This window comes from Centruroides sculpturatus, unplaced genomic scaffold (genome assembly GCF_000671375.1).
Source record: "Centruroides sculpturatus isolate CEXI.00-Female unplaced genomic scaffold, Cexi_2.0 scaffold305, whole genome shotgun sequence".
Lineage (NCBI taxonomy): Eukaryota > Metazoa > Arthropoda > Arachnida > Scorpiones > Buthidae > Centruroides > Centruroides sculpturatus.
In genome coordinates this window covers 296,652-321,930 of record NW_019384644.1, presented here as the reverse complement: position 1 = coordinate 321,930, position 25,279 = coordinate 296,652, and the positions used below count along the sequence as shown (strand labels likewise).

The 25,279-nt window shown below is 29.1% G+C and overlaps 2 protein-coding genes across 2 annotated transcripts in view; one reads left to right on the top strand and one right to left on the bottom strand.

Annotated features, from left to right (window-relative positions):
- The window catches only part of LOC111626088 (myotubularin-related protein 9-like), a 66,758-nt gene extending 56,227 nt beyond the window's left edge, over positions 1-10,531 (top strand). Inside the window, exon 11 of the mRNA XM_023369370.1 lies at positions 8,975-10,531. Coding sequence (XP_023225138.1) covers positions 8,975-9,053 — 79 coding nt within the window. The 3' untranslated portion in view covers positions 9,054-10,531. The remainder of the gene's footprint in view (positions 1-8,974) is intronic.
- Positions 10,532-10,771: 240 nt separating this feature from the next.
- The window catches only part of LOC111626149 (titin-like), a 99,074-nt gene continuing 84,566 nt past the window's right edge, over positions 10,772-25,279 (bottom strand). The window contains exons 83-99 of the mRNA XM_023369449.1: positions 23,949-24,227; positions 23,044-23,163; positions 22,314-22,478; positions 19,845-20,126; positions 18,680-18,799; positions 17,704-17,868; positions 16,764-16,911; positions 15,441-15,589; positions 15,233-15,364; positions 14,992-15,156; positions 14,855-14,925; positions 14,461-14,698; positions 14,278-14,376; positions 13,937-14,125; positions 13,289-13,465; positions 11,291-11,535; positions 10,772-11,220 (exon numbers count right to left, since the gene is read on the bottom strand). Of these exons, the coding sequence (XP_023225217.1) occupies positions 11,140-11,220; positions 11,291-11,535; positions 13,289-13,465; positions 13,937-14,125; positions 14,278-14,376; positions 14,461-14,698; positions 14,855-14,925; positions 14,992-15,156; positions 15,233-15,364; positions 15,441-15,589; positions 16,764-16,911; positions 17,704-17,868; positions 18,680-18,799; positions 19,845-20,126; positions 22,314-22,478; positions 23,044-23,163; positions 23,949-24,227 (2,825 nt within the window). The 3' untranslated portion in view covers positions 10,772-11,139. The remainder of the gene's footprint in view (positions 11,221-11,290; positions 11,536-13,288; positions 13,466-13,936; positions 14,126-14,277; positions 14,377-14,460; positions 14,699-14,854; positions 14,926-14,991; positions 15,157-15,232; positions 15,365-15,440; positions 15,590-16,763; positions 16,912-17,703; positions 17,869-18,679; positions 18,800-19,844; positions 20,127-22,313; positions 22,479-23,043; positions 23,164-23,948; positions 24,228-25,279) is intronic.

Genomic DNA, 25,279 nt, shown 5'->3' with positions numbered 1-25,279 from the left:
TGATATGAATTACTTTCTTAAATTATATGTATCTGTATACACAATAAATTTTATTACAGTACTCTCAAAAATATATAATTTATTGACAGTGTCTACATGTAAATTATTATATTCAAATTACAAAATCACATACTATATAAACAATTTTCTAAATTGAATACTGTATTAAGATAACAAAAATTAATTTTTATGTCAAAATTGTTTAAACAATACAATTGAATTTTATAGAATTAATATGCTTTAAGGTTGAATCATTATGTGCACCTGCAACAATGACATTTCAACAAGTTTTTCAAACAACATACTAATTTTAACTTATAACTGTGTTAAATAATCTGAATTGAATATATTGCAGAAATGTAGTAATATACCAAGCTAAAAATAAATAAATTATTTATTTAAAAATAAATTATGATAATATTGGTTTCATGAATTCATAAATTTAATATATTGTATAATGCATTAAACATGAATTCATATTTAAAAGGAATTTTTGGAATAAAAGAATGGAAGGATACAAATCAGAGTCATTAATATAAGTGCTGGGCAATAAAATAAAAGTTAGATGAGAATTTAAATCAAAAACAAGGAGTAAAGAGGAAACAAATGGCAAAGTATTAAGTTAGATATATGCTGGGCGAAATAAAGAAAGAGAGATCATTTATAAGAGAACATAATGGTAAAAGAACTAAATATAGCTGGCAATAGAAAGAAAATGAAATAGTTTAAAGATAGTAATAAACAATATATCGTATTTACTTGCATATAAGATGACCTTGCATGTAGGACAAGGTGTGACTTTAAAGATCAAAATAAAAAATATTACATTTATTAATACAGTTCTAATTTTATTTCATTTAATCACAAGTAAAATATCAAATGAATGTAAATGCATACATTGTCCCACAAAAATTAATGTCATTTTAAACTTTAAGGAAAAATCTTGTAAAATCGACAACATAATTTGTTCATGTAAAGCTAGACAATCAAGAACCTTTTTTTGCCAATTCTTAACAGTCGAATCTACCTCTCTGTCGATTATGCTTATGAGTTTCTCCAAATTCTGATTTCCAAATAATCATCTGTTTTCACGTGGGAATGGATTAAAACTTATATCGGCCTCTCGTGTGATTTTGGAATTTCAATCTGGAATTTAATTCAAAAGCTTTGCTTTTTCTATTGCTATTCATCTTTGAATTGTTCTTGTATATTGTCAGGAGTAAATGACCGAGATAAAATACTTATGTTTTTAAATACAAGAGGATAAGCATCTGGTAAAAATGCAAATACACGGTTCACAAAAATTATTTGCAAAAGCATAAAGAATCTTTTGCTCGCGTTTAGGAATAGGACGATCTAGGAATTTCAAGCTGTGATAAATGAATAAAAATCTTGTCTTTTATGTAAGTAAATACAGTATATATACACACTTTAGAAAAATGAAAGGTGTAAAAAAAATTAAAAATTAAGGTGAACTAAAGTCCTAACATTACAATGAAAATTGAAATCAGGAAAAGAAAAGAATAAATTTTACATAGAAATTTGTAATGTTGAAACAATCTAATTGTTTGAATATATAGCTAAAGGTATTCATAAATATTAGTATGAAAAAATATAAAATGTATTGTTTTGTTATTTATCTTAATTTTTGATTTTATACATTCATTTACAGTGCCATGTTTGAATACATAAGATTTATTTCTCAAACTTTAAATTTATTTAGACAAAGTATCTGTGATAGATAGATACGTAAAATGAACACAGAGTTAGTTACATACATCTTCAAGGACAATTTTAATTTACAGTATGCAAACATTAAATTTCCTCACATTATAATTGCAGATTTGAATATTTTCCATATAAAAATTGATTATTTTAAATATTTGATAACAAGTTTTTCTTGCAATTGCTGATCTGTATGACTTTATTGCAACTGCTTACAATCTTTTACCAATTTAATCTTAAAATTTTTGTTTATACTATTCTTATAATAGTTATTCATCTGGTTTTTTTTTTGCTTTTTTAAAATTCTTATTTTTAATTTTTAATTTGAATTTTTTTTTAATTTCTTCTTTTGTTCTATATCATTATTTGGAAAATAGCTTTTACTTATCTGTTTATTAATAATGCTCATGCAATATTCAATAATGAACATTTATAAAAATTCTGAAAATTAAATTAGTTATGTGATGAAAAAGAGAGAAAAGGCTGATATTTTTCTAAGAAGTCTAAATTTGATGTTTTTTATAATATATTTTTTAATACTGTTATCTCCAACAGATTTTTATGTAGTATTGTGTAACCATCGCACATACAACATTAATATTTTAACATGTTTTTGACAAAAATAGATTGTTTAATTTTAATTAGGATTGTATATGATGATATTTGAAAGTCCAGATTAAACTTATTGAACAGTCAGCATTAAAAAAATTAATAATCTTCTGTTCTATTTAATAAGATTTATAAAATTCCCATAAAATGAAAAATTTTTGTATTTGTTTTATTAAATTATGTAAAACCAAAATTAACAAGAAACAGGAGCTGTTTGCTACAAAAAACCCATAGTTATGGATCTTTTTGTTAAATTGCAAATGCTATTATTTTGGATTGTGTTTTTGATTTTATATAAAGATGAAACAACTTTACTATTAAGTTTTTAAATAATTTTATATTATATAAACACATTTTGTGCCTGGTTATATTAATTTCATTCATTAAAAATATTGAGGCTTTTTTAATCTAACAATTTTACATTAAATTAAAGTAGAAAATTTTTGTAATTATATCTGTTTCAAAATTTTGTATAATATATACGTACATATAGTTTATTTATATAATGTTAAGGTGTTTCAAAATTATGTATTATTTGGTATTAGAGAAATCATTGAATTAGGATTTTTGTCTTTTATATTTTGCCTCCAATAAATATACATAAGCTAATTGTGATCTTTTGAGAGATTATTGGTGAATATTAAGTTTTGAGTTCATTCGGTTTGGAAGAGAGTTTTCTTATATTTTATATTAAATAGATTATGTAGATAGATATAAATAGTTAAGAGAGAATTGATGTTAATTATTATTATATTACTTGTTTCTTCTTAGAGCTGAATAAGTTTGAGAATTAGAGATATATAAAAATTTTATTAAGTAGTATTCTTCTTTATTTGTGGAGTTATTATGCTTCTTTATATTTTTCATGTTATATTCTGTTAATATAAACTTTCTTTGTAATTATTTTAAAACTTTGTTTACTTTTAAAGAAGTATAATCAAAAGCATACTTAATATTAATATGCAGAGGGATATAAAAGTAATTCGTGTTTATTTTCATAATATATTTAATTTAGGAAAAATTTTAATGAGGTAATAAGATAATCGATAATTTTCTTTGTTTCTAAGATTAATATGAAAAATTTAAAGACCTTTGAACTTTGTAGTAAATCTAAGTAAATTGTTTGAAAATTGTTTAATATGATATCATTATAATAAAAAAAAAATGTATATTTTTAAATCAGTTATTTCTAAATTACCTTGAAACATCAAAATTAAGTCTGCCGTAGAAGAAGGAAAAAATTTCTAATTTACTTCATATATTTTTTAAAAGTTAGTTAATTGGCTAGATTATATATTTTTATTGTCATTAGCCTAATTNTTTACAACTGAAAAGTAAATAATTAAATACATTTAAAATTAAATAATGTATGATATGAATTACTTTCTTAAATTATATGTATCTGTATACACAATAAATTTTATTACAGTACTCTCAAAAATATATAATTTATTGACAGTGTCTACATGTAAATTATTATATTCAAATTACAAAATCACATACTATATAAACAATTTTCTAAATTGAATACTGTATTAAGATAACAAAAATTAATTTTTATGTCAAAATTGTTTAAACAATACAATTGAATTTTATAGAATTAATATGCTTTAAGGTTGAATCATTATGTGCACCTGCAACAATGACATTTCAACAAGTTTTTCAAACAACATACTAATTTTAACTTATAACTGTGTTAAATAATCTGAATTGAATATATTGCAGAAATGTAGTAATATACCAAGCTAAAAATAAATAAATTATTTATTTAAAAATAAATTATGATAATATTGGTTCCATGAATTCATAAATTTAATATATTGTATAATGCATTAAACATGAATTCATATTTAAAAGGAATTTTTGGAATAAAAGAATGGAAGGATACAAATCAGAGTCATTAATATAAGTGCTGGGCAATAAAATAAAAGTTAGATGAGAATTTAAATCAAAAACAAGGAGTAAAGAGGAAACAAATGGCAAAGTATTAAGTTAGATATATGCTGGGCGAAATAAAGAAAGAGAGATCATTTATAAGAGAACATAATGGTAAAAGAACTAAATATAGCTGGCAATAGAAAGAAAATGAAATAGTTTAAAGATAGTAATAAACAATATATCGTATTTACTTGCATATAAGATGACCTTGCATGTAGGACAAGGTGTGACTTTAAAGATCAAAATAAAAAATATTACATTTATTAATACAGTTCTAATTTTATTTCATTTAATCACAAGTAAAATATCAAATGAATGTAAATGCATACATTGTCCCACAAAAATTAATGTCATTTTAAACTTTAAGGAAAAATCTTGTAAAATCGACAACATAATTTGTTCATGTAAAGCTAGACAATCAAGAACCTTTTTTTGCCAATTCTTAACAGTCGAATCTACCTCTCTGTCGATTATGCTTATGAGTTTCTCCAAATTCTGATTTCCAAATAATCATCTGTTTTCACGTGGGAATGGATTAAAACTTATATCGGCCTCTCGTGTGATTTTGGAATTTCAATCTGGAATTTAATTCAAAAGCTTTGCTTTTTCTATTGCTATTCATCTTTGAATTGTTCTTGTATATTGTCAGGAGTAAATGACCGAGATAAAATACTTATGTTTTTAAATACAAGAGGATAAGCATCTGGTAAAAATGCAAATACACGGTTCACAAAAATTATTTGCAAAAGCATAAAGAATCTTTTGCTCGCGTTTAGGAATAGGACGATCTAGGAATTTCAAGCTGTGATAAATGAATAAAAATCTTGTCTTTTATGTAAGTAAATACAGTATATATACACACTTTAGAAAAATGAAAGGTGTAAAAAAACTTAAAAATTAAGGTGAACTAAAGTCCTAACATTACAATGAAAATTGAAATCAGGAAAAGAAAAGAATAAATTTTACATAGAAATTTGTAATGTTGAAACAATCTAATTGTTTGAATATATAGCTAAAGGTATTCATAAATATTAGTATGAAAAAATATAAAATGTATTGTTTTGTTATTTATCTTAATTTTTGATTTTATACATTCATTTACAGTGCCATGTTTGAATACATAAGATTTATTTCTCAAACTTTAAATTTATTTAGACAAAGTATCTGTGATAGATAGATACGTAAAATGAACACAGAGTTAGTTACATACATCTTCAAGGACAATTTTAATTTACAGTATGCAAACATTAAATTTCCTCACATTATAATTGCAGATTTGAATATTTTCCATATAAAAATTGATTATTTTAAATATTTGATAACAAGTTTTTCTTGCAATTGCTGATCTGTATGACTTTATTGCAACTGCTTACAATCTTTTACCAATTTAATCTTAAAATTTTTGTTTATACTATTCTTATAATAGTTATTCATCTGGTTTTTTTTTGCTTTTTTAAAATTCTTATTTTTAATTTTTAATTTGAATTTTTTTTAATTTCTTCTTTTGTTCTATATCATTATTTGGAAAATAGCTTTTACTTATCTGTTTATTAATAATGCTCATGCAATATTCAATAATGAACATTTATAAAAATTCTGAAAATTAAATTAGTTATGTGATGAAAAAGAGAGAAAAGGCTGATATTTTTCTAAGAAGTCTAAATTTGATGTTTTTTATAATATATTTTTTAATACTGTTATCTCCAACAGATTTTTATGTAGTATTGTGTAACCATCGCACATACAACATTAATATTTTAACATGTTTTTGACAAAAATAGATTGTTTAATTTTAATTAGGATTGTATATGATGATATTTGAAAGTCCAGATTAAACTTATTGAACAGTCAGCATTAAAAAAATTAATAATCTTCTGTTCTATTTAATAAGATTTATAAAATTCCCATAAAATGAAAAATTTTTGTATTTGTTTTATTAAATTATGTAAAACCAAAATTAACAAGAAACAGGAGCTGTTTGCTACAAAAACCCATAGTTATGGATCTTTTTGTTAAATTGCAAATGCTATTATTTTGGATTGTGTTTTTGATTTTATATAAAGATGAAACAACTTTACTATTAAGTTTTTAAATAATTTTATATTATATAAACACATTTTGTGCCTGGTTGCAAATTAATTTCAATGGGAAGACTAACAAATTCNTTGTGTAACCATCGCACATACAACATTAATATTTTAACATGTTTTTGACAAAAATAGATTGTTTAATTTTAATTAGGATTGTATATGATGATATTTGAAAGTCCAGATTAAACTTATTGAACAGTCAGCATTAAAAAAATTAATAATCTTCTGTTCTATTTAATAAGATTTATAAAATTCCCATAAAATGAAAAATTTTTGTATTTGTTTTATTAAATTATGTAAAACCAAAATTAACAAGAAACAGGAGCTGTTTGCTACAAAAAACCCATAGTTATGGATCTTTTTGTTAAATTGCAAATGCTATTATTTTGGATTGTGTTTTTGATTTTATATAAAGATGAAACAACTTTACTATTAAGTTTTTAAATAATTTTATATTATATAAACACATTTTGTGCCTGGTTATATTAATTTCATTCATTAAAAATATTGAGGCTTTTTTAATCTAACAATTTTACATTAAATTAAAGTAGAAAATTTTTGTAATTATATCTGTTTCAAAATTTTGTATAATATATACGTACATATAGTTTATTTATATAATGTTAAGGTGTTTCAAAATTATGTATTATTTGGTATTAGAGAAATCATTGAATTAGGATTTTTGTCTTTTATATTTTGCCTCCAATAAATATACATAAGCTAATTGTGATCTTTTGAGAGATTATTGGTGAATATTAAGTTTTGAGTTCATTCGGTTTGGAAGAGAGTTTTCTTATATTTTATATTAAATAGATTATGTAGATAGATATAAATAGTTAAGAGAGAATTGATGTTAATTATTATTATATTACTTGTTTCTTCTTAGAGCTGAATAAGTTTGAGAATTAGAGATATATAAAAATTTTATTAAGTAGTATTCTTCTTTATTTGTGGAGTTATTATGCTTCTTTATATTTTTCATGTTATATTCTGTTAATATAAACTTTCTTTGTAATTATTTTAAAACTTTGTTTACTTTTAAAGAAGTATAATCAAAAGCATACTTAATATTAATATGCAGAGGGATATAAAAGTAATTCGTGTTTATTTTCATAATATATTTAATTTAGGAAAAATTTTAATGAGGTAATAAGATAATCGATAATTTTCTTTGTTTCTAAGATTAATATGAAAAATTCAAAGACCTTTGAACTTTGTAGTAGATCTAAGTAAATTGTTTGAAAATTGTTTAATATGATATCATTATAATAAAAAAAAAATGTATATTTTTAAATCAGTTATTTCTAAATTACCTTGAAACATCAAAATTAAGTCTGCCGTAGAAGAAGGAAAAAATTTCTAATTTACTTCATATATTTTTTAAAAGTTAGTTAATTGGCTAGATTATATATTTTTATTGTCATTAGCCTAATTATAATAAAAATAAACTTTATTGAAATTTTGCCAAGTATATAAAATTATTCGCAAATATTTCTTACCGAAATTAATTTATTAGATAATTAATCTAATGAACTATAAAATTGCATTCTGATCTTTATTCTTTTTTTTATTTCTAATTAAAAAAAATTGCATTTTTAAAACTTGGTTTCTAGTAAATTTTGTGGATACTATGTTTTAATTTATCTGGGAGCTTAAAATATTTCGATAAGTAAAAATTTACATTCAGTTAAAAACAAGTTGGAAAAATCAATTAAGATCCTAACTGCATTGAACGCAGCAAAAATAAACGAAAATAATCCAAAACGAAATATTAAGTTAAACTGAGAGAGAGATTAGCAAATAACTGTAGTAATAAATTGCAGTTTTAGCTTCTTAATCAATACTATTTCACTTAACAGGAGAATTGGAAAATTGCCAAAAATGTCTTGTTCTTTCTCATTCATTGCTCTTTACTTCAACATTATTGATTCTTCCAAACGAAAAACTTGCCTTATATATATCTACATAATTAGTATTCGGCCAAATGTAATATTTATATTCTTTTGCTCAACGTAATAAATTGTCTTCTACTTTGCACGAGTCGGGACCAATTGCCAAATGATTAATTATCGAATGTTAAAATAACACTTGGAATACCCAATACTTTGTCTGATACGAATTATGAACTCTACTAATTATTTTTTTTTTATGGTTGAAAATTGTGTTAAGAAAAATGATTGTTAAAATCATAATTTATTTAGTTATTAATTTGTGAGAATGTTTGGTAGTCTTTCTGTGGTGAAATTTTGGATGAAATTAAAATATATATAATAAATTTAAATGAGATTTTAGTAGTAATATTCACCCGAAGATGGCGCTACCTTCCTTTAACATTAAGCGTGTAGCTTACATCTTTTTATAGCGATTCACCGAAACCTCTTGACCCTGTATGAGTGGTATGTGGAGAGTTATATTTAACTACATTTTTGTCGAAATATAATATCTTTTAATTGCCGGTTTTATATTCACTGGGCTAGAATTTATGTCATTATCTGTTGTTTGAATATTTATTTGTGTGTGTATTATGTAAAATCAATATATTCAATGTTTTGAAATGGAATTTCCTCCATTTTTTGAATGAGTATCATTATATGTTTTTTGTTGTTTTATAGGCAGCTGGAAAGAGAGGCAATAAGAGCAGGTGTCATGTCACCCCCTATACCAGACGATGTCCTGTCTAATACGGACTGATTCTATACATCATCTACCATCTGCTTCGTTCGTTCTTTGTATACAGAAGCAGCTGCTATACCTGACACTGCACTTGATATTTGGCATTCCAATTTGATCGCCTTCCGATTATTTTATGTTCCGAAGGCTAAATTAATACATGTTTAGAAGCGAGTATTTTAATTACTCACTCTTCTAGTGATATTGTAAATTATTTAAAGTAATGACAAATTGAAATAATATATCTATATATTATTTAATAAAACTTGTGTCTTTCGTTTATATTAAATGTATTTACAACATTGCTATGTCAACGGAATCGATTACTATTGTTCTGTAAAAGCTATTAGACCTATATAATATACGGCAAAGTTCTCCTCTTTAAAAATCTGTGTGTTCCCCTTTTTAGAGTCCCCTCGTGTAACAGCTGCTCCATCGCGACCATCTGCCTGCCCGGAGGGCTAAGTTGTCACCTGTGCCACGTGCCTACCAAACACCAGGAATTGTACGAGATAAAGAAACCAAAATTTGTTTACAACAAAGTTTCATAGTTTTTTTTCTTGCAGAGATAGGTTAAGTTTTATTTATTTTTTCTGTAAAAGTTTGATCGCGTTTGATATAGGTAGAGGAGCGAGTAGCATTAATATTTTTTACAGCTTCTTTTTTCCCCGCTTTGAGTTATTGCTTCAGAATTGACATACGTAACAAAATTAACAGCTGGCCAAACAAAAATGACCTGTATAGCCGAGAGTAAAGTAATAGCACTACATCCTGTGGGCTCCATATGGGTTACTTGACACAGCTCATCTTTCTTGCAGTAACTTCTCACTAATAAAGTACGTTAACATAATTATTTCATGTTTCGTAATATATAAAATTGAAACAAAACAAGGCTTATCTTTACGGGAAAGGAAAAGAAAAAAAAAAAAGAAAGAATCTGGAATGAGGTGTTTTCTTAAATGTCATGGGAGTTATGTGTACATCCTGTTTCGCATGTGATACACCTCTGTTTTGTTTATCGTCACCGTGGTAATATATTTCATTTTTTACTACTTTTTAAAACTATAATTACTGTTCTGCAGTCTTTGTTTATGTATGTTGCAAGGATTGACAGCACCCGTGTTTTACGTTTTATAGATAACTTGTAACTGGCAGCGTGTGACGAAACAGGTGAGTCGCCACCTGCAAATTATTATCACCCACGATAAATGCCACGTAAAAAAATTATCACTTTCTACTCAAATAACCAGTCGAATTTATTCTATTTTTCGGACCGGATGCTGTAGCAAATACTCTCTTTAATAAGAATTAAGACAAAAGGAATCAACTAAGCGAGACAAATTGTCGCCTAATTCTTCTAGAGGGAGAGTTCATCGACTGTGCTGCAAAGTCAAGTTTACTAGTTTGGACACTTTCCAGGACTAGTTTGATCTGTGCCAAGTTGGATTTTGTGCATGCACGTGTTTTGTGGGACCATACCAGATGGTTTATAATTATCCTTTTTATAAGCGGTGAATGGAGTCGAAATTACAATCTATCGGACAATAGCCTTCGACAGATGTGCTGATTTCTTTTGGCAGTAGATAGGAAAGAAAAAGCTTTATTTACTCTTTCCATTTACTTTATTATATTAAAAATCTTGCTGGAAACTTCCGTACGTGATCAGAATTACAGTTCTAATTTGATTTAAAAATAATAATAAACAAATATACGGATTTGTAAAAGAATTTTTTATATTTAATCTTTTATTGATTCTTGTATACAAGACCTCACTTGTAACCAAGACGACGTTTCGATAAAACAAACAAATCAACAATTCTTTGTCCACGAAAATTGATTGAATAATATAATAATTAATCACGTCTTTCTGAAATCTTACAAACAAGAGGGAAATAAATTCCACCACGACACCCATTGGGACTCTCTAAATATTAGGACTAGAAAAAAATTACCGAAAATTCGGTAAAGGTATTTATGAATGAGTGGCGGTCGTTATCTGCTGCCGTCCCATTGGTCCATTCCGCGTGACATAAGTCCTGAGGTGAATATCGATGAAGCACCCTTCAGAAGTCTGGATTATGCACAAACACAATCGAGTCCATATGCTCTATGCAGCCATATCGTAATGATGCACTTCGGCCGTTTCTTGTATTACATGCCCTGTAGACCGTTTTCTATCTAGGGTATGCTGGATAAAGCCAAAAATAATTGCCATGAGAAATATAATCATACATTTATATAACAAGTAATAAAGTTACCTGAGCTAGAAAGGTGGCCCTTTGTTGATCTTCGGAGAACCTGCGACGATCCAGTGTTCCGCCTCGTAACGGTAAAGTAGCGTAGGGGGCTGGATAGGCAGGATAAGTATCGGAAGCTGAAGGTGGCGGTGGCGGTAGGGGAGACCGGATTAAAGGTCTACTCTTATCCACATCTACGTAACGCTGACTGGACATATGAGGAAGGGTGTGGTTTCCTCCATAAGGATAGCGTTTATCTGTCACGCCTACAGAAATTAGCATGGTCAATAAAAAGTCTTTAATAACGATAAAAAATTAACTTGTCATTTATTCCCTCTTGTGCTGTAGGGGAAGAACGCAAGTTAACAGCCTTCTGTTAGAAAAAATAAACATGATGATGTATGCATGTTTTTTCACGTCGTAGTACTATGTTTTTATAGACACGAGAAGATAATTATAGCAACAATGCACGCATTGAACCTCCCTCTCTTTTTTATAGATATATCTATGAATTTTGTTAAACTGTTATGGTTTTTTCGTGTTAACCGAAGAGAGACGGGCACGCTCTGCCCTCCAAGCTTTCAAAGCGTTTTCACTTGTTTGTTATCTTTTGCCAAAAACGGAGGGAAATGTACTTTCTAGAATGATCTATAATGTTAAGTTCTTCGTAAGTTGATTTGCTAACCACTATAAAAAATCATTTGAAACATGAAATATTTAATATAATAAATTAATACAAATACGTGCTTTATATATAAAATATTTTATAAGAAAAATACTGATTCACACTTCCACTTTTTTGACTCAGAACATGACTACAAAAATTTGGCTATGTGCCATGACCCACTTCAAGAAATTTTAGAATGTTGAAGTTTTGAGATAACTACGCTTAGAGATTTTAATTATTCCTTCCTTTGTTTGCGTAAATTGACATTGAAATGACGTTACGAGTGAGAAACTTATTGGAAAATTATTCAAATGAAGCAAAGCTTCAACACATGCGAATTGGAACGATGCTGTAGTTGAGACAGTTTGTGAAACGTGGTTGTGTTTAATCAAAGACCACATGGCCACATTCGAGGGGCGTGGGCGTGTCTAATTGCGTCCATATTTACAAATTAGCTAACAGATCAGTCGTCTTTGCCCTACTTTACGTTACGGACTTCCTGTCTCGCTAAAAATTCATCAACTGACAAATTAAACTAGCAAACAAATCCATAGCCGGATGAAAACCTTCAAGGTTGGTGAACGTTAGTTTAAATGATTCTTCCGAAACTCTATCCCGTTCTAGTAATTCGAGATCATCTCGCTTAGTAGCAAATGTTTATAATTAAAACACGCACAAAAAATTAATTACCTGGTCTACATATAATATTCCAACAACGCAAATTTTATGTTTTTAGAAGATTATATAAAAGTATCTTATAGTTCTATAAATATATTTTATTTATAATAAATTATATAACTTAAAATGCTGAGAGTGTTTTACATAATTTGTTTTGTTTTTAACTTGTTTGTTACATTTTTTTATGTATATAAATTACTTTCCGGCAGAGCAGCAATATAATTCGTGTAAACCTACACCAAAACAGTTTCTAGTATGATATACCGTATTAATATATCATATTTTAAATAGTCATTAAATGTTTTGAATTTTGATACATATTAATTATATTTTTCCGTATTTTTGTATCATTTATTAAAAAAACTATTCGAAAATTAAATAATAATCAGCTGTAGCTCTATTAAAAGTTATTTTATTATTCATCGAATAAAGTATTAAAAATTATAATAGTGAATATATTAATGCAAAAATGAATGATGAATAATTTAATTTGCATCCAAAATTCAACAGAATTTCAGAAAAATCGATATTTTTATATATGAATTTTTAATTAAAAGATAATTGTTTGATTTAATGCGAAATAAAATATAAAATTATTAATTAAAAAAATTGTTTGTTAATTAAATCATTATTTGGCAGAATGAAATTTTATTGAATCGATTATTATAACTTACTTGCTAAGGCTGCTCTGTATTTTTTTTCTTCTCGTCTAACGTACAGACAAGCACCAAAGACAACCAATAGGACTATGGCCACAGATACTCCTATAGGAGCAATAACTGTTTCCCTGAGATACACAGGAGTGTCGTTTTCTCGTTCGTGTATTGGATAAGAAGAAGAATCAGACAGAGCTGCAAGAAAACATTAAACAACATTACTAGATTGGGTAGTTTAAACAACTTCCCCTTAACACCTTTAGAGTTGCTGCGGCCAATATCTGAATTCTATTCCATGCGGTTTATTGACGACTATGCTCCAAAGAAGAGCCGATCGATACTGACGCCATAGCATTTATCATGAACTCCTGACCTTAAGAAATAAGTATGAGTCCAACCGTTTTCTTCCCAGTGGATGGAAAAGTTGAGAAAAACCGAATTCATTTTTTTTACCTTGCTTTTTAACTAACTAAAAAGGTTACTATTCTTAGACTTACAGGAAATTATGTGTTAACCTATTTTTAACCGTAAACATTTCGCAATTTGTAATGTTTAACAAAAATGGTCGTTAATACGATTCTTTTCTAAGCGGATGTTTAAAACGTTTAATTTTTTAAATGCTATTTTATTTATAAATAACCTAATTAAAGAAGAGAAATTCCTTACCTCCACCTTCAGTTTTGACTGATAGCATCTCGCTAGAATCGCTCTGTCCCGCTTCGCTATAGGCTTTCAAATATAACTGGTACCTTGTACCTTCCCTTAAATTTGTTAACGAATATTGGTTGTGAGAATCGCGAGGCACGGCTAATTCCGTCCACGTTCCACTTTCTTCTCTGTAGAACAGAATATAATCTGTAAAGTTAATTTTATTAATTTAATCACGTCTAGGCAAATATTTTGAAAAATAAATAAAATTATCGTGATAACATTTAAGTCAGTTACACACAAGAAATATCTAAACAAAAAAATTTTTTTTATTGGTTTCGAGTAAGAAAAAATCTTACGTATTTCCTGTTGTTCTTCTTTACTTTTGTGGTCCCATTTTAAAGATATACTTGAGCGAGATCGGGACTCTAACCATAGATATGGAGGTAATGGAGGATCTGTATGAATAAACATATTAAGTCTAACGAAATTACATGTGTATATACTAAAACTTCTCTTAAGATTTTATACAAAATTTAGACCTTTTTCTGAAGTTTTCACTATGATTTCGTGAGAGGGAGGACTACTACCGGCGTTATTAAAAACCTGCACAACTACTGAATACTCTGTGGCTTTTTTTAAACCAGATAATCTGTATTCCTCCTCCAGATGCTTATTAAAATCGACCGTTTTATAAGTATACGAATCACTCGTGCCTTGGATTTTGTATCCCACGTAATAACCTTTTAATAACCCGTTCCATTGGTCCCTTGGAGGAGCCTAAAATATGAGTTGTTTGCATTAATAAAATTTGTCAAATTATTATTTTAATATCCTCTATCTATCTAATAAAAAAATATGAGATTAAAATTTAGACTGAAATAAGGAAATAAATTTTTAACCTAGCAATGAAACAAAACAAAGAAGGTAACATACTTTCCATTTGATTGTCAGAGCGCCAGCACCCTTTGCATCTACAGAAACATCAGTGGGGGGAGCAGACGGTGCTAAGGAGAAAATTTTATTACACTAACGAAATTTATTCTAATAAAAAAGTAATATATCCACTTTACCTGCTTCCTTGGTAATAAATTGGACAGACTCCGAAGGACTTCCTCTTCCAATCTCATTTGTAGCTAAAACACGAACAATATAGGCAGTACCTGGATGCAAGTTGTGTAAAGTCATTGTGTTTTGTGTTGGGGATACAGTTTCTTCTTCTAAACGATGGGAAGTTCCTAAAAATGACATAGACCCAATAAACATCAAAGAAAGATTTATGTATTAAAATATGAAAAATAAACACCATCATACCGGAATCCTTCCAGTATTGTATAATAAATTGAGTAATAGCACTGTTGCCATTATAAGGAGAGGTCCATCTAACGCTGGCACTCTGACTCCATGTCTGTTCGGTTCTGACATCCGAAGGAGATCCTGGAACTTCTGAAATTCAACACGACAGTTTTTAGAGGAATTCACTATACATCATTGCCACGCGATCTGGTCGTAGCTCACTTACCGAGTACGACTAATTTTACAGTTCTTTCGTCTTTGCCATAAGAATTCTTCGCAACACATACATATTGTCCATTGTCTCCTCTATCTGCATCATGTATATGGAGTTCCGACGTGGTACCTTTATCGGTAATACTTTCGAATATTTCGTATCTGTAAAATATTTTCAAATATTAGCATCATTCAAGATATAAAAATGGAGCAATTTAATGAGGTGATTTACAGATAAGCAAAGATGTCAAGCAGGTGATGTCATTTTTTTACATCTCCAGAAAAGTAAAAAATAAAGAGAAACTGTGAGAAAAGAAGACTTTAAAGACAACTTCCGTTCAGGAGCGGAAACGGAGGGTGTTGTGTGTCATCTCTGTAGTCATTTCCTGTGTCGTTGCAATAAGTTACTAACCACCTGTCTACCGGCAAGATTCATTAAATATGTAAGATCTATCTTTTACTATATTGCATCTAAATTTTATATAACCTAGAATAATGTATTTTTTATTTTCGTCTGAAACAGGTTTCATTTTTTTCCCTTTTAAGATTCCAAACTGTTTTCTCTTTTGAAAAATAAATCATATTTTTGAACGGCCACAAACACTCAAAGTAGATGTTTCTATTACATATACATAATAAATAGATGATTTGTTGTTATACAACTTGGGTTACGTGATCATTCATGACGTCGAAAGTCGGTATTAAAATTTTCACCCTCTTAAATCAATAGCTTGACACTAAATGAATGGCAAATTACCAATCACGCAACCTTGTATATGAGCTTTATAATGTATATTATTTCGGACTTCCTGTATAAGTCACGTTAGTCGAATATTTTATTCTCCGTTATCCTTAACGTCAATGACTTATTATCATTTCATGTGAAATCTCGTGACTTTCGAAATATTTTTCGGCTGAAGGATTGTCTCTATAATAGCACGCTAAACCAAATCACCATTATAAATAATAATAAGTACAAATTACTTTAATATAATTGAATATCATTACATTGAATTAATTAGTTTTATTCATTTTAATTTTAAATCATTAAAATTTGTAAATTTTCACAACCCTTGCTAGCGAATAACCTTTTTTTTTTTTTTTTGGTTAATTTTGTGATTGCAAAATTTGAAATTGCATTCTCCTCGCTCCTGTATCTTTATTAACATTATATATTATATATATATTTCTAAATTGCAAGTCTGAAACTGAGGAAAAAAATGAGGTTATTTAGCACAATATCTTTTAGAAATATTGTTAATAAAAGTCGAGATATAGTATCAGTTAAGATTCTTTTATATATGATTAACGTATAAAAGAAGAGAATCAATCTAACCTTGAGCTTTGATGTTGTGTAATAGACTGATGGTTGTAAGTCCACGTAATTGTTGTCGGATTGTCGCCTACAGCATCACACCGTAATTTAGCCGTTTCTGCAAGCTTCACTGTATGGACGGCGAATTTCTGCTCGAACCTAGCTGCAACTGAATAAAAATGTAATGGTTATATCACACTGCGTAACAAACAATGCACCATTATACATTAGCAATTAAACGAACACGCTTGTTAGTAGCGCGATATGAGGTAAATTATGTAAGAGATAACCCATATACTTGTCAGAGTGATTGTTGCCAACTCGTTTTTTCCATAATAAGCCCCTGTAGCGGTTTAAGTATCGATTCGATACATTTTTCTCATTGAAATGAAGTTGCATATTTCACCAGCAACAATAAATTAGTCGGCAATTGACACCAAACAATGAATCTTTCAAACGCAGCAGTTCAACTAGAGGAAGGGGAAATCCAATAATATGTAGGGGTGAAGCGGAGACAGGCTACTATAGGCTACTTATCGATTTAACTCTGAGGATGAACGGGATTCGCCCTAAAAACGACACTTTGGAATGTTTATTCTTGCATCCAGTTTACCAGAAACCAAACATCTAGTTTTGCTTGTTATAGAGACACGAAATTGCAGCATCAATCAATAGAATTGGCCGGGTCCTTCAATGCAGAAAATGAATGCAGATCTTTTCACTTAGTCTATCCAATTTAAAAAATAAAAATAAAAAACTTTTTGAAGGTTTGTCGTTTCCGGGAAATCAAATAGGAGAAACTGCATATTTGTATGATGAATATAATGCTACACCCGGTATACAAAAATGCGAATCAAGCCCAAATATACTAAAAATAATATTTATTGGAATAAAATTTACAGTTTAAATACATGATATATTTATAATATTAATATATCTAACTTACCGATTCCATACTTACCGTGTACAGTTAAACTAATTGTTCTTATTAAATCGTTAGCCATCCCATTGGAAGCTCTGCACTCGTATGAACCAGAATCATTCAGCTGACTTGGACGAATAATCAATGACCCATTAGAAGCAAGAAAATATCTGCCTTCGGATTTTAGTACTGTAGATACCCTACCTACAAAAACAGCATTTACTCATTGTAGTACGTATTTATCGTTAGACGGAAGTTAAAATTAATGAATAATTTGCCTAATAAATTAATTTACAGAGCAGTAATCAGTTGCCTTCAGTAAATTATACATTATAAGTGTCATTTTTTATTACAGTTTTTCTAGAAAATTAAATTTAATATGAAGAAAATCAGCATTTAAAACTGATTATTTATCGCGATATATTTCTAAATTTCTGTAAAATCAATTATTTGCTCATCTCTTAAGAAGTAAGAAACTCTTCACATCGAAAATATGATAAGAAGATATTCTAAATATAGTTCAATAACTTGATCGAAAGGTATAAAGGTCATAAATGAAAATTTAATCAAAGTTGTTGAAGATGATAAAATTTTCTAGTCTTATTTATTAATTTCCTTTTGGTTAACTAAGGAAGATGCATATGATTTTCGAATTATTTAAAATTTTATCAGGACATATAAATGTATATAATCTATATAAACACTAATACTTTATCTCTTACTAACTACAGTACTGATATAATTCCTGAACAGTTGCAATAAAAACTGTCTATCAATTTATCTCTAAATTTACGTAACAAATCTATGAAGTAGAAAGAATACTTCGTAAAATACAATCTTATTTACGTAACTAGAAAATGCAATACAGTCAATCTGTTTCTTTTTAGTCTAAAATGAAGTACTTTCAATTTCCATATAGCAGGATAATCTAGACTTTGTCTTATATAAAATTACAAAAGAAACAAAGAAATCTTGTTTTCTGATTTTATAGAATGAAACGGATGATTGAACTTACCTTGTAATCTTCTCCATTTAATTATCGGTTGCGGATAACCCGCAGCTATGCAATCTATAACTACCATTCCTTCATTAGCTACTGACGTATCTTGCGGTTCTTTTAGCCAAACCGGTGATGCTAAAATATGAAAGAAAAAATCGAAATAGTATAAAATGACATTAAGTATCCAATTTTTTAAAAATTTTATTTTATAATATTTATTTAAATGAACAATTTCGTAAAATTTGGCACAGATTCGTGAGATAACCATCTTTTAGACAGTTTTATTGGCTTATCAGAATTCTATACAGCACAACTAAAAAAATATTAAATTTATTAAAAGAATTTCCTTCCTTCCTATGCTACTAACTTTCAAACATTCCTTATACAGCTAATTTCTTGAAAATTCGACAAATATGTTAAACATGCCTTACATTCGGCAACATTTTAACTGAATGAACAGTGTAATCTCTTAACATTAATCTAAGATTGTAAATAAAATTAGTAGTCAACTAGCATCTGCTTTCTATTTTATTTTACTTTTTATTCTATTGATTAACGTTAGTTTGTGTTTGTCTTCTAGATGCAAATGTGATAAAAATTCATTCAATTAAATAATTATATACCTTAATCAGTAATACTTTTCGATAATGTACCCAGAGACTACTACATTTTTTCCTCAGTTATTGATCTCACACAGTAAAATTCGGATAAAATTGTAGCATCCCAGATTCATCCCCAGCATCTCTCATTTATCATATCTCCTAAATGTTCGCAATGTATTATCTAATAAATAAATAAATTGAAAATAAATGCCGTATTTACTAACAAAACTAATTTGTGTTGTTGAATTTGCCTTGTTTTTTTCTTAAATACTTCAACAATGACAATCTAATATGTCGATTTTTTGGAATTCGATACTCCGTTGATATGCGGAGAAGACGTAAACCAGGATTTGGCACCTAGCCAAACTTTTCGATCCAAAACTCCCTATTAAATCATTAACTCTTTCTTAGTATTCTATAATAACTGTTGTATACGACGCAAAAATCTAAAATTTATTCAAAATAACTAATTTTAACCGGAAGCTATAACATTGTCTTTTTAGAGAAACTTAATTCTCCGACAATTGGCACATAACGCCTTTATCTACAAGAAAATTAAACAAATTGGGAGTACTTACCAAAAACGGATAGTGTTGCAGTAAATGTATCGCTACCAGCAGAATTATTAAGCACACAACTGTAATTTCCAGCATCTTCCCAACTAACAGAATCGATGTTTAATAAAGAATAGTCCTCGTGGGTCTTAACAGCCACATGGGTAGAAGGGACGACTTGTGTGCCATCTTTCAACCATTCGAAAGTAAAAGGAACGCTTCCTTCTGATGGATTACATATCACTTTGACTGTTTTACCAGCAGTCAAGTTTTTGGGAAAGAAAAACGGTTGGATTTTTGGTATTTCTGTAAGCAATAAATAAGACAATGCGTGAATAAAAATTGCTCTAAATATATTTTTCCTCGAAAAATAGCAAGTTTATTATTTTACATACGAAAAACGTACCTTCTGCACTCACTACGGCGAAGACAATGCAGGTTTTCACCAGTATATCCATGATAGCGAACTATCCAACTGTTTTCTCCGTAAAACGACGCATGCACTTTGTACTGTTGGGATACATATTCACATAATAGTAAATATCCTTACGATATTCGGACGCACTCAAAAGTCGCTACAGGTGACACCGTACTCGCACCGCAGACCTTCCAGTGCATGCCACTGAATATGGCGTTGCCTCGCCCAGCCTGTCCCCGCACAGCGCCATGCAGTGGCTGATGTTCAATGGAGCTTTCCCGCCTTTCGTCCGCAGTTATCTGCTGGAACTGACGTCACATACTCGTTTTTAGGTTATCTTCACACTTCACCCCTTTTCTCTCTTTGTTTGTCGTTACGACTTATCAATTTATTTACTACTAACCGAGTGAATACTATCTGATCTAATATTAGTGATTATCTACGTGAAGTGATAATAGTATCTGTTTAAAACTCTTCCTTTCCTAGAAGCCATACAATATTGTACATTCAAAGCGGATATAGTTTGGAAATTCGATCCACAGCATCTTCAAAAGTCAAGGTGCCTGTGCAAACGAATTAAAAATAAAAGCAGGCTGGATGAGATTGCTGCAACCAACATGTACCGAAACAAAAAAGGAAGGAAATAATATTCTATATCCTCTTGCTCAATTTAACAACATGTTTCCCTTTCTGGATCTGCAAAAAGATTATTCTGGTAATTCCAACATAACAGATAATCCTCTCAAGTAGTTTATCCGTCCCTTTACATAACCTAGAGCGAATCAATTAAGATTGACAGCCAGTAGAGTACAGCTACACCGATCTCCCTCTTTCTAGATTATATATATAGTCTGTGGAGGCAGTTGTGCCACTCGGGTGATAGATAACAATAATGTGCACTTTCGTGTTTCTTCTTCGGCTCCACGGTCTATTCTTGAGACCCCTTGAGCCATCGGATATAATAATTGGTGCTTCATTCCGTGGCGATACGTTTACGTCTGTACTCAAACGAGTGTTTAATGAGTTTATTATATTAAATATAAGAATTCGAGGAAATATTGACATTGCGATAGAAAAGCTCCAGTTATCACTATCCTTCCTCGAGATAAATCAAACATAAGTCCTTGTTAAGGAGTTCAATGGTAATTCCCTTAAGGAAGAGACTTGGCGCGTGTCCAAGTCAGTCTCCAGAATAGCTTTTTTTATAGAAAAATCAAGAATAAGTTGTTATGCTTCTTCTTTCTTCATATTGCAATAGATATACATCGTTTCTATTGTTATAAAATAAAGCCAATTCCTTATATAAATGTTAAGAAAATTAATTTCATTTTCTTCACAAGAATTGGAATAATTGGATATCAACAGAGAAAATTAATTCGAAAAGAATATTGTTTTAATTCAAATTTTTAAGTATCTAAAATTCAATATCTAATTTGACATATTTCTAAACAGTAAGGGTAACGAATACTTTTGTTAATAAGACAGTTAAGATTTGGGGCAAAGGTCAGCTAGCACTTAACACAAGAGTCACTCCTTTCTTTGAAGATAATGACTCGTTTTAAATTTTAAAGCACTTTAAATAATTGCTAGTGAATCACGCATAAAAATAATTATAACTGTTTTACTGAACGTAAACGTTTATCTGCTAGAGGAAAGTAGATGTTGCAATTAGTCATTATTAATTAAAGTATGTTTACATGGACGAGAACCTAGAGCTAAACAGCACGATTGTTTTAAGATTGTATAACACGCATCATTTTGTGGTATCGCATATTCCACACTTCAAATTAGCGAAACACGATCTCTCAATTCTGTAATAGCGGTCATACTATACTGGATCGATATTTGTAGAAAGCATTTAAATATATTTAAAACTCTATGCTCTATAAGATTTGCGGTCACTCAACTTATGCGGAAATATTAATCAATCAGTCATTACATCTATCCGTATAAAAATTTCTCCTTTATAATAGTAACCAAATAAAGCTTAATCGAGTTGCATGATTAACCCGAAACACTCTGACAAGATATAGATTATCGTTATAAAATAGCTTGTGGACAAGAAGCCTACTTACCTTTGACTTTTAAAACAATTGTTTTCTGTAAGGTACCTAATCCGTTCGTTACTTCGCAATTATAATATCCCGCATCCGTTACGCGTATGTTGTAAAATGTTAAAGTGCCTTTTGCCTCTATCTTCATGTGTCCGTCTTCGATGTCGTGCCATGTTTTCTTATCGTCTATACATAAAAACTTTTAATGTAATAGCTTATTTAAATATTATATCTGACGTTGTATACGTGTAATTAATGAACGTAATAACGTCAAGACTAAAAAATTATTCAATTTTTATATAATATAGTGTTGTGTTTTGTTTATAAAATTAATAATGTAAATAAGATTAAAAATGAATTTTTTGTTTACATGTAAAATATATAAAATTTAAGTAAAAATGAAAATTTTTATATAAGTATTTTTCTCAAATAAAATACATTATTCTTATAGTAAATAAAGTTTAACTTTTAATTTGATTTATTGTATTTGAAACGAATAAAAGGGAAACAAAAATATTTTTAAAATTAAATTTGTTTACGTTAAAAGAGATAATTATCAAATTCCGATTTTTTTATGACAAAATTTTCCTGTTTCGATCATTTCCCGGAACTTACTTCTTTCCTTCCTATTTTTACTCATTCTCTTTTATCAAGATGATATTTCCTTGTGAAATATTTCTCTCGATAGGTTGCATTATCCGATTTCTAATATGAAAAGCGATGAAAGATCATGCATGTTTTGAGCACATACCTCGGCTCCTCTTCCACGTGAAAGATGTATCAGGATTTCCATACGCTTGACACTCCAGAGTGGCATTATCGCCCGCGGCTACGGCCAAGTCTGCTGGTTCTTTTAACCATTTAGGCGGTCCTAGATCAGAATTATGAAAGATTTGTCTCAGAAAAAACTAAAAGTGGTTTCTTCACTTCACTTTTCTTAACGTAAATTGTAAAATCAAATCGAGGAAAATATATGTTTTAATATGAAAATGAAAACATTAGATAAATTTAATTTACTATTGGGAATAGTTTTCGGTATTGGAAAGGCCATGTGACTAACATGCGTCATTGTTGTAACATTTATCACATCTGACCACCCACTATGACTCATCAGAGTGAGGGTAGCTTTACAATGAGTACTTTCTAGAGGAAAATAGGGTTTTATCAGTGAAAATGCCACCAGGAATTTGTTCGTTTTACTCACAACTAATAAGCTATCTTCTTATAGGAAGATTTTAAAAAGCATAAATGTAGTTTGTAATTTAATAATTAACTTTTGTATGTTTTCGTTCGTTATTAGTAAATCGATATATTAGTAAAAACATAACGACACCTGCTGATTCATGCTCGGGGAGATAATACTCGTATGATGTCACTAATGACGTGTCAAGCAGGTGTACAACGGGTGGATTAGCTTCGTATAGCTTTCACTAGCTATTGTCGATATACAACAGGTTACTCATGTAACCTTAATGCTTGAACCTAGCCTAAATACTTTATAGATGATTTTAATAACAGAATAGAAGGATATGAGATAAAAAGGAAATACTTCCGGATTCAAAGTTCCGTAATTAACAATAATAATAATTCTTATTAATATTTAATAAGTTTCAATTTATATTTTTAATGTAAGTTTCCCGAGCTATATAAATTTACCTGTAACAATCAATGCGGCAGTGTAGGCATCTTCTGAAGAAGCACTCCTTACCATGCAAGTGTAGTTTCCCGTACTTTCTACCGAAGCGTTATTTATCATAAACATGGATGCCATTTCGTGAGAATATATTGTCCACATTGTATTACTTTCTATAGGCTGACCATCTTTCTTCCAAGAGAAACTTAAATCACCTTTTCCTTTGCGAATAGCGCACGTTGTTTGTACTCGTTGACCTTCGTCTATGTTTTTTGGAAATGAAAAAGGCTGTATTTCCACCACTAAAATAAAAATAAACGTAATTTTGAGCCATACTGAATTTTTATTATTTTAGGATTAAATAATTATTAACTATGTAAAATGTGTGTAGGGGATTTTCTTCCGATAGTAGGTATTATAATCACGTTTTATATATTGTTATAAAGTATTTTACATAGTAATAAAATTGCGGAATCGTCTATTTTCTTTTTAAATCGGTATATAAAGCGCGAAACGCAATTTTTTATGTACACTCATTTTCCGGAAAAATGAGCATTACGCTACTCCGTTTCATATTAACAAAAGAGGTGTATTATCGGACAAAATACACTATCTAATGTGAATATTTCTATTAGGCATAATTATCAATACGAAAAAGAGTGATGAGGAAACTTACCATCTGCATGAACTAAATAAGCTGATAGCAATAGTATTAACGATCTTTTCTCTATCCGCATTTTCTCGTATAAATTAATTTGTACTAAACAAACATTAAATAAAATTCTTCATATTTTCATCAGATTAACACAATATCTGCAGCCATTTTTCTTCCATTCGGTTCACTAATTAAATTGTATCCCTTGCAGCACTTCCACTATCTAACGTCCATATTCCATCAGACTGCAGTGGACATGGCGTTTCTTTGTCTTATCACATTGCACATGTTATAAGCGCCTCCTAACGGCTACAGTCTCAACTAATTGAATTAATTACATTACATATACCACATGAGTATAATATAAAAGCGTAAACGTCAGATGACACAGAAAAAACTAAAATCCAGAGAGAGTATTTTCGTATTTTGAGAATCTGAAGTGCCTTATCACGCAACTGACATCAAGCAGTTTGTCTTCGTAACTGCGTTCAGGTTTTGACTTAATACATTAAGCATAAAAATTTGAATCAAGTTTAAGCCCATCTCGAATAGCATATTTTTCATACATCCCGCATTTTCTTTTTTTTTTTAAAATTGGGAAATTGCATTAAATATTAGTTAAAATGCCAAGTCATTCTGCCTTTCATTTTCATATTAGGCGTCGTTCTTAAAAGCAAAAATACATTTGTACTAATAAAC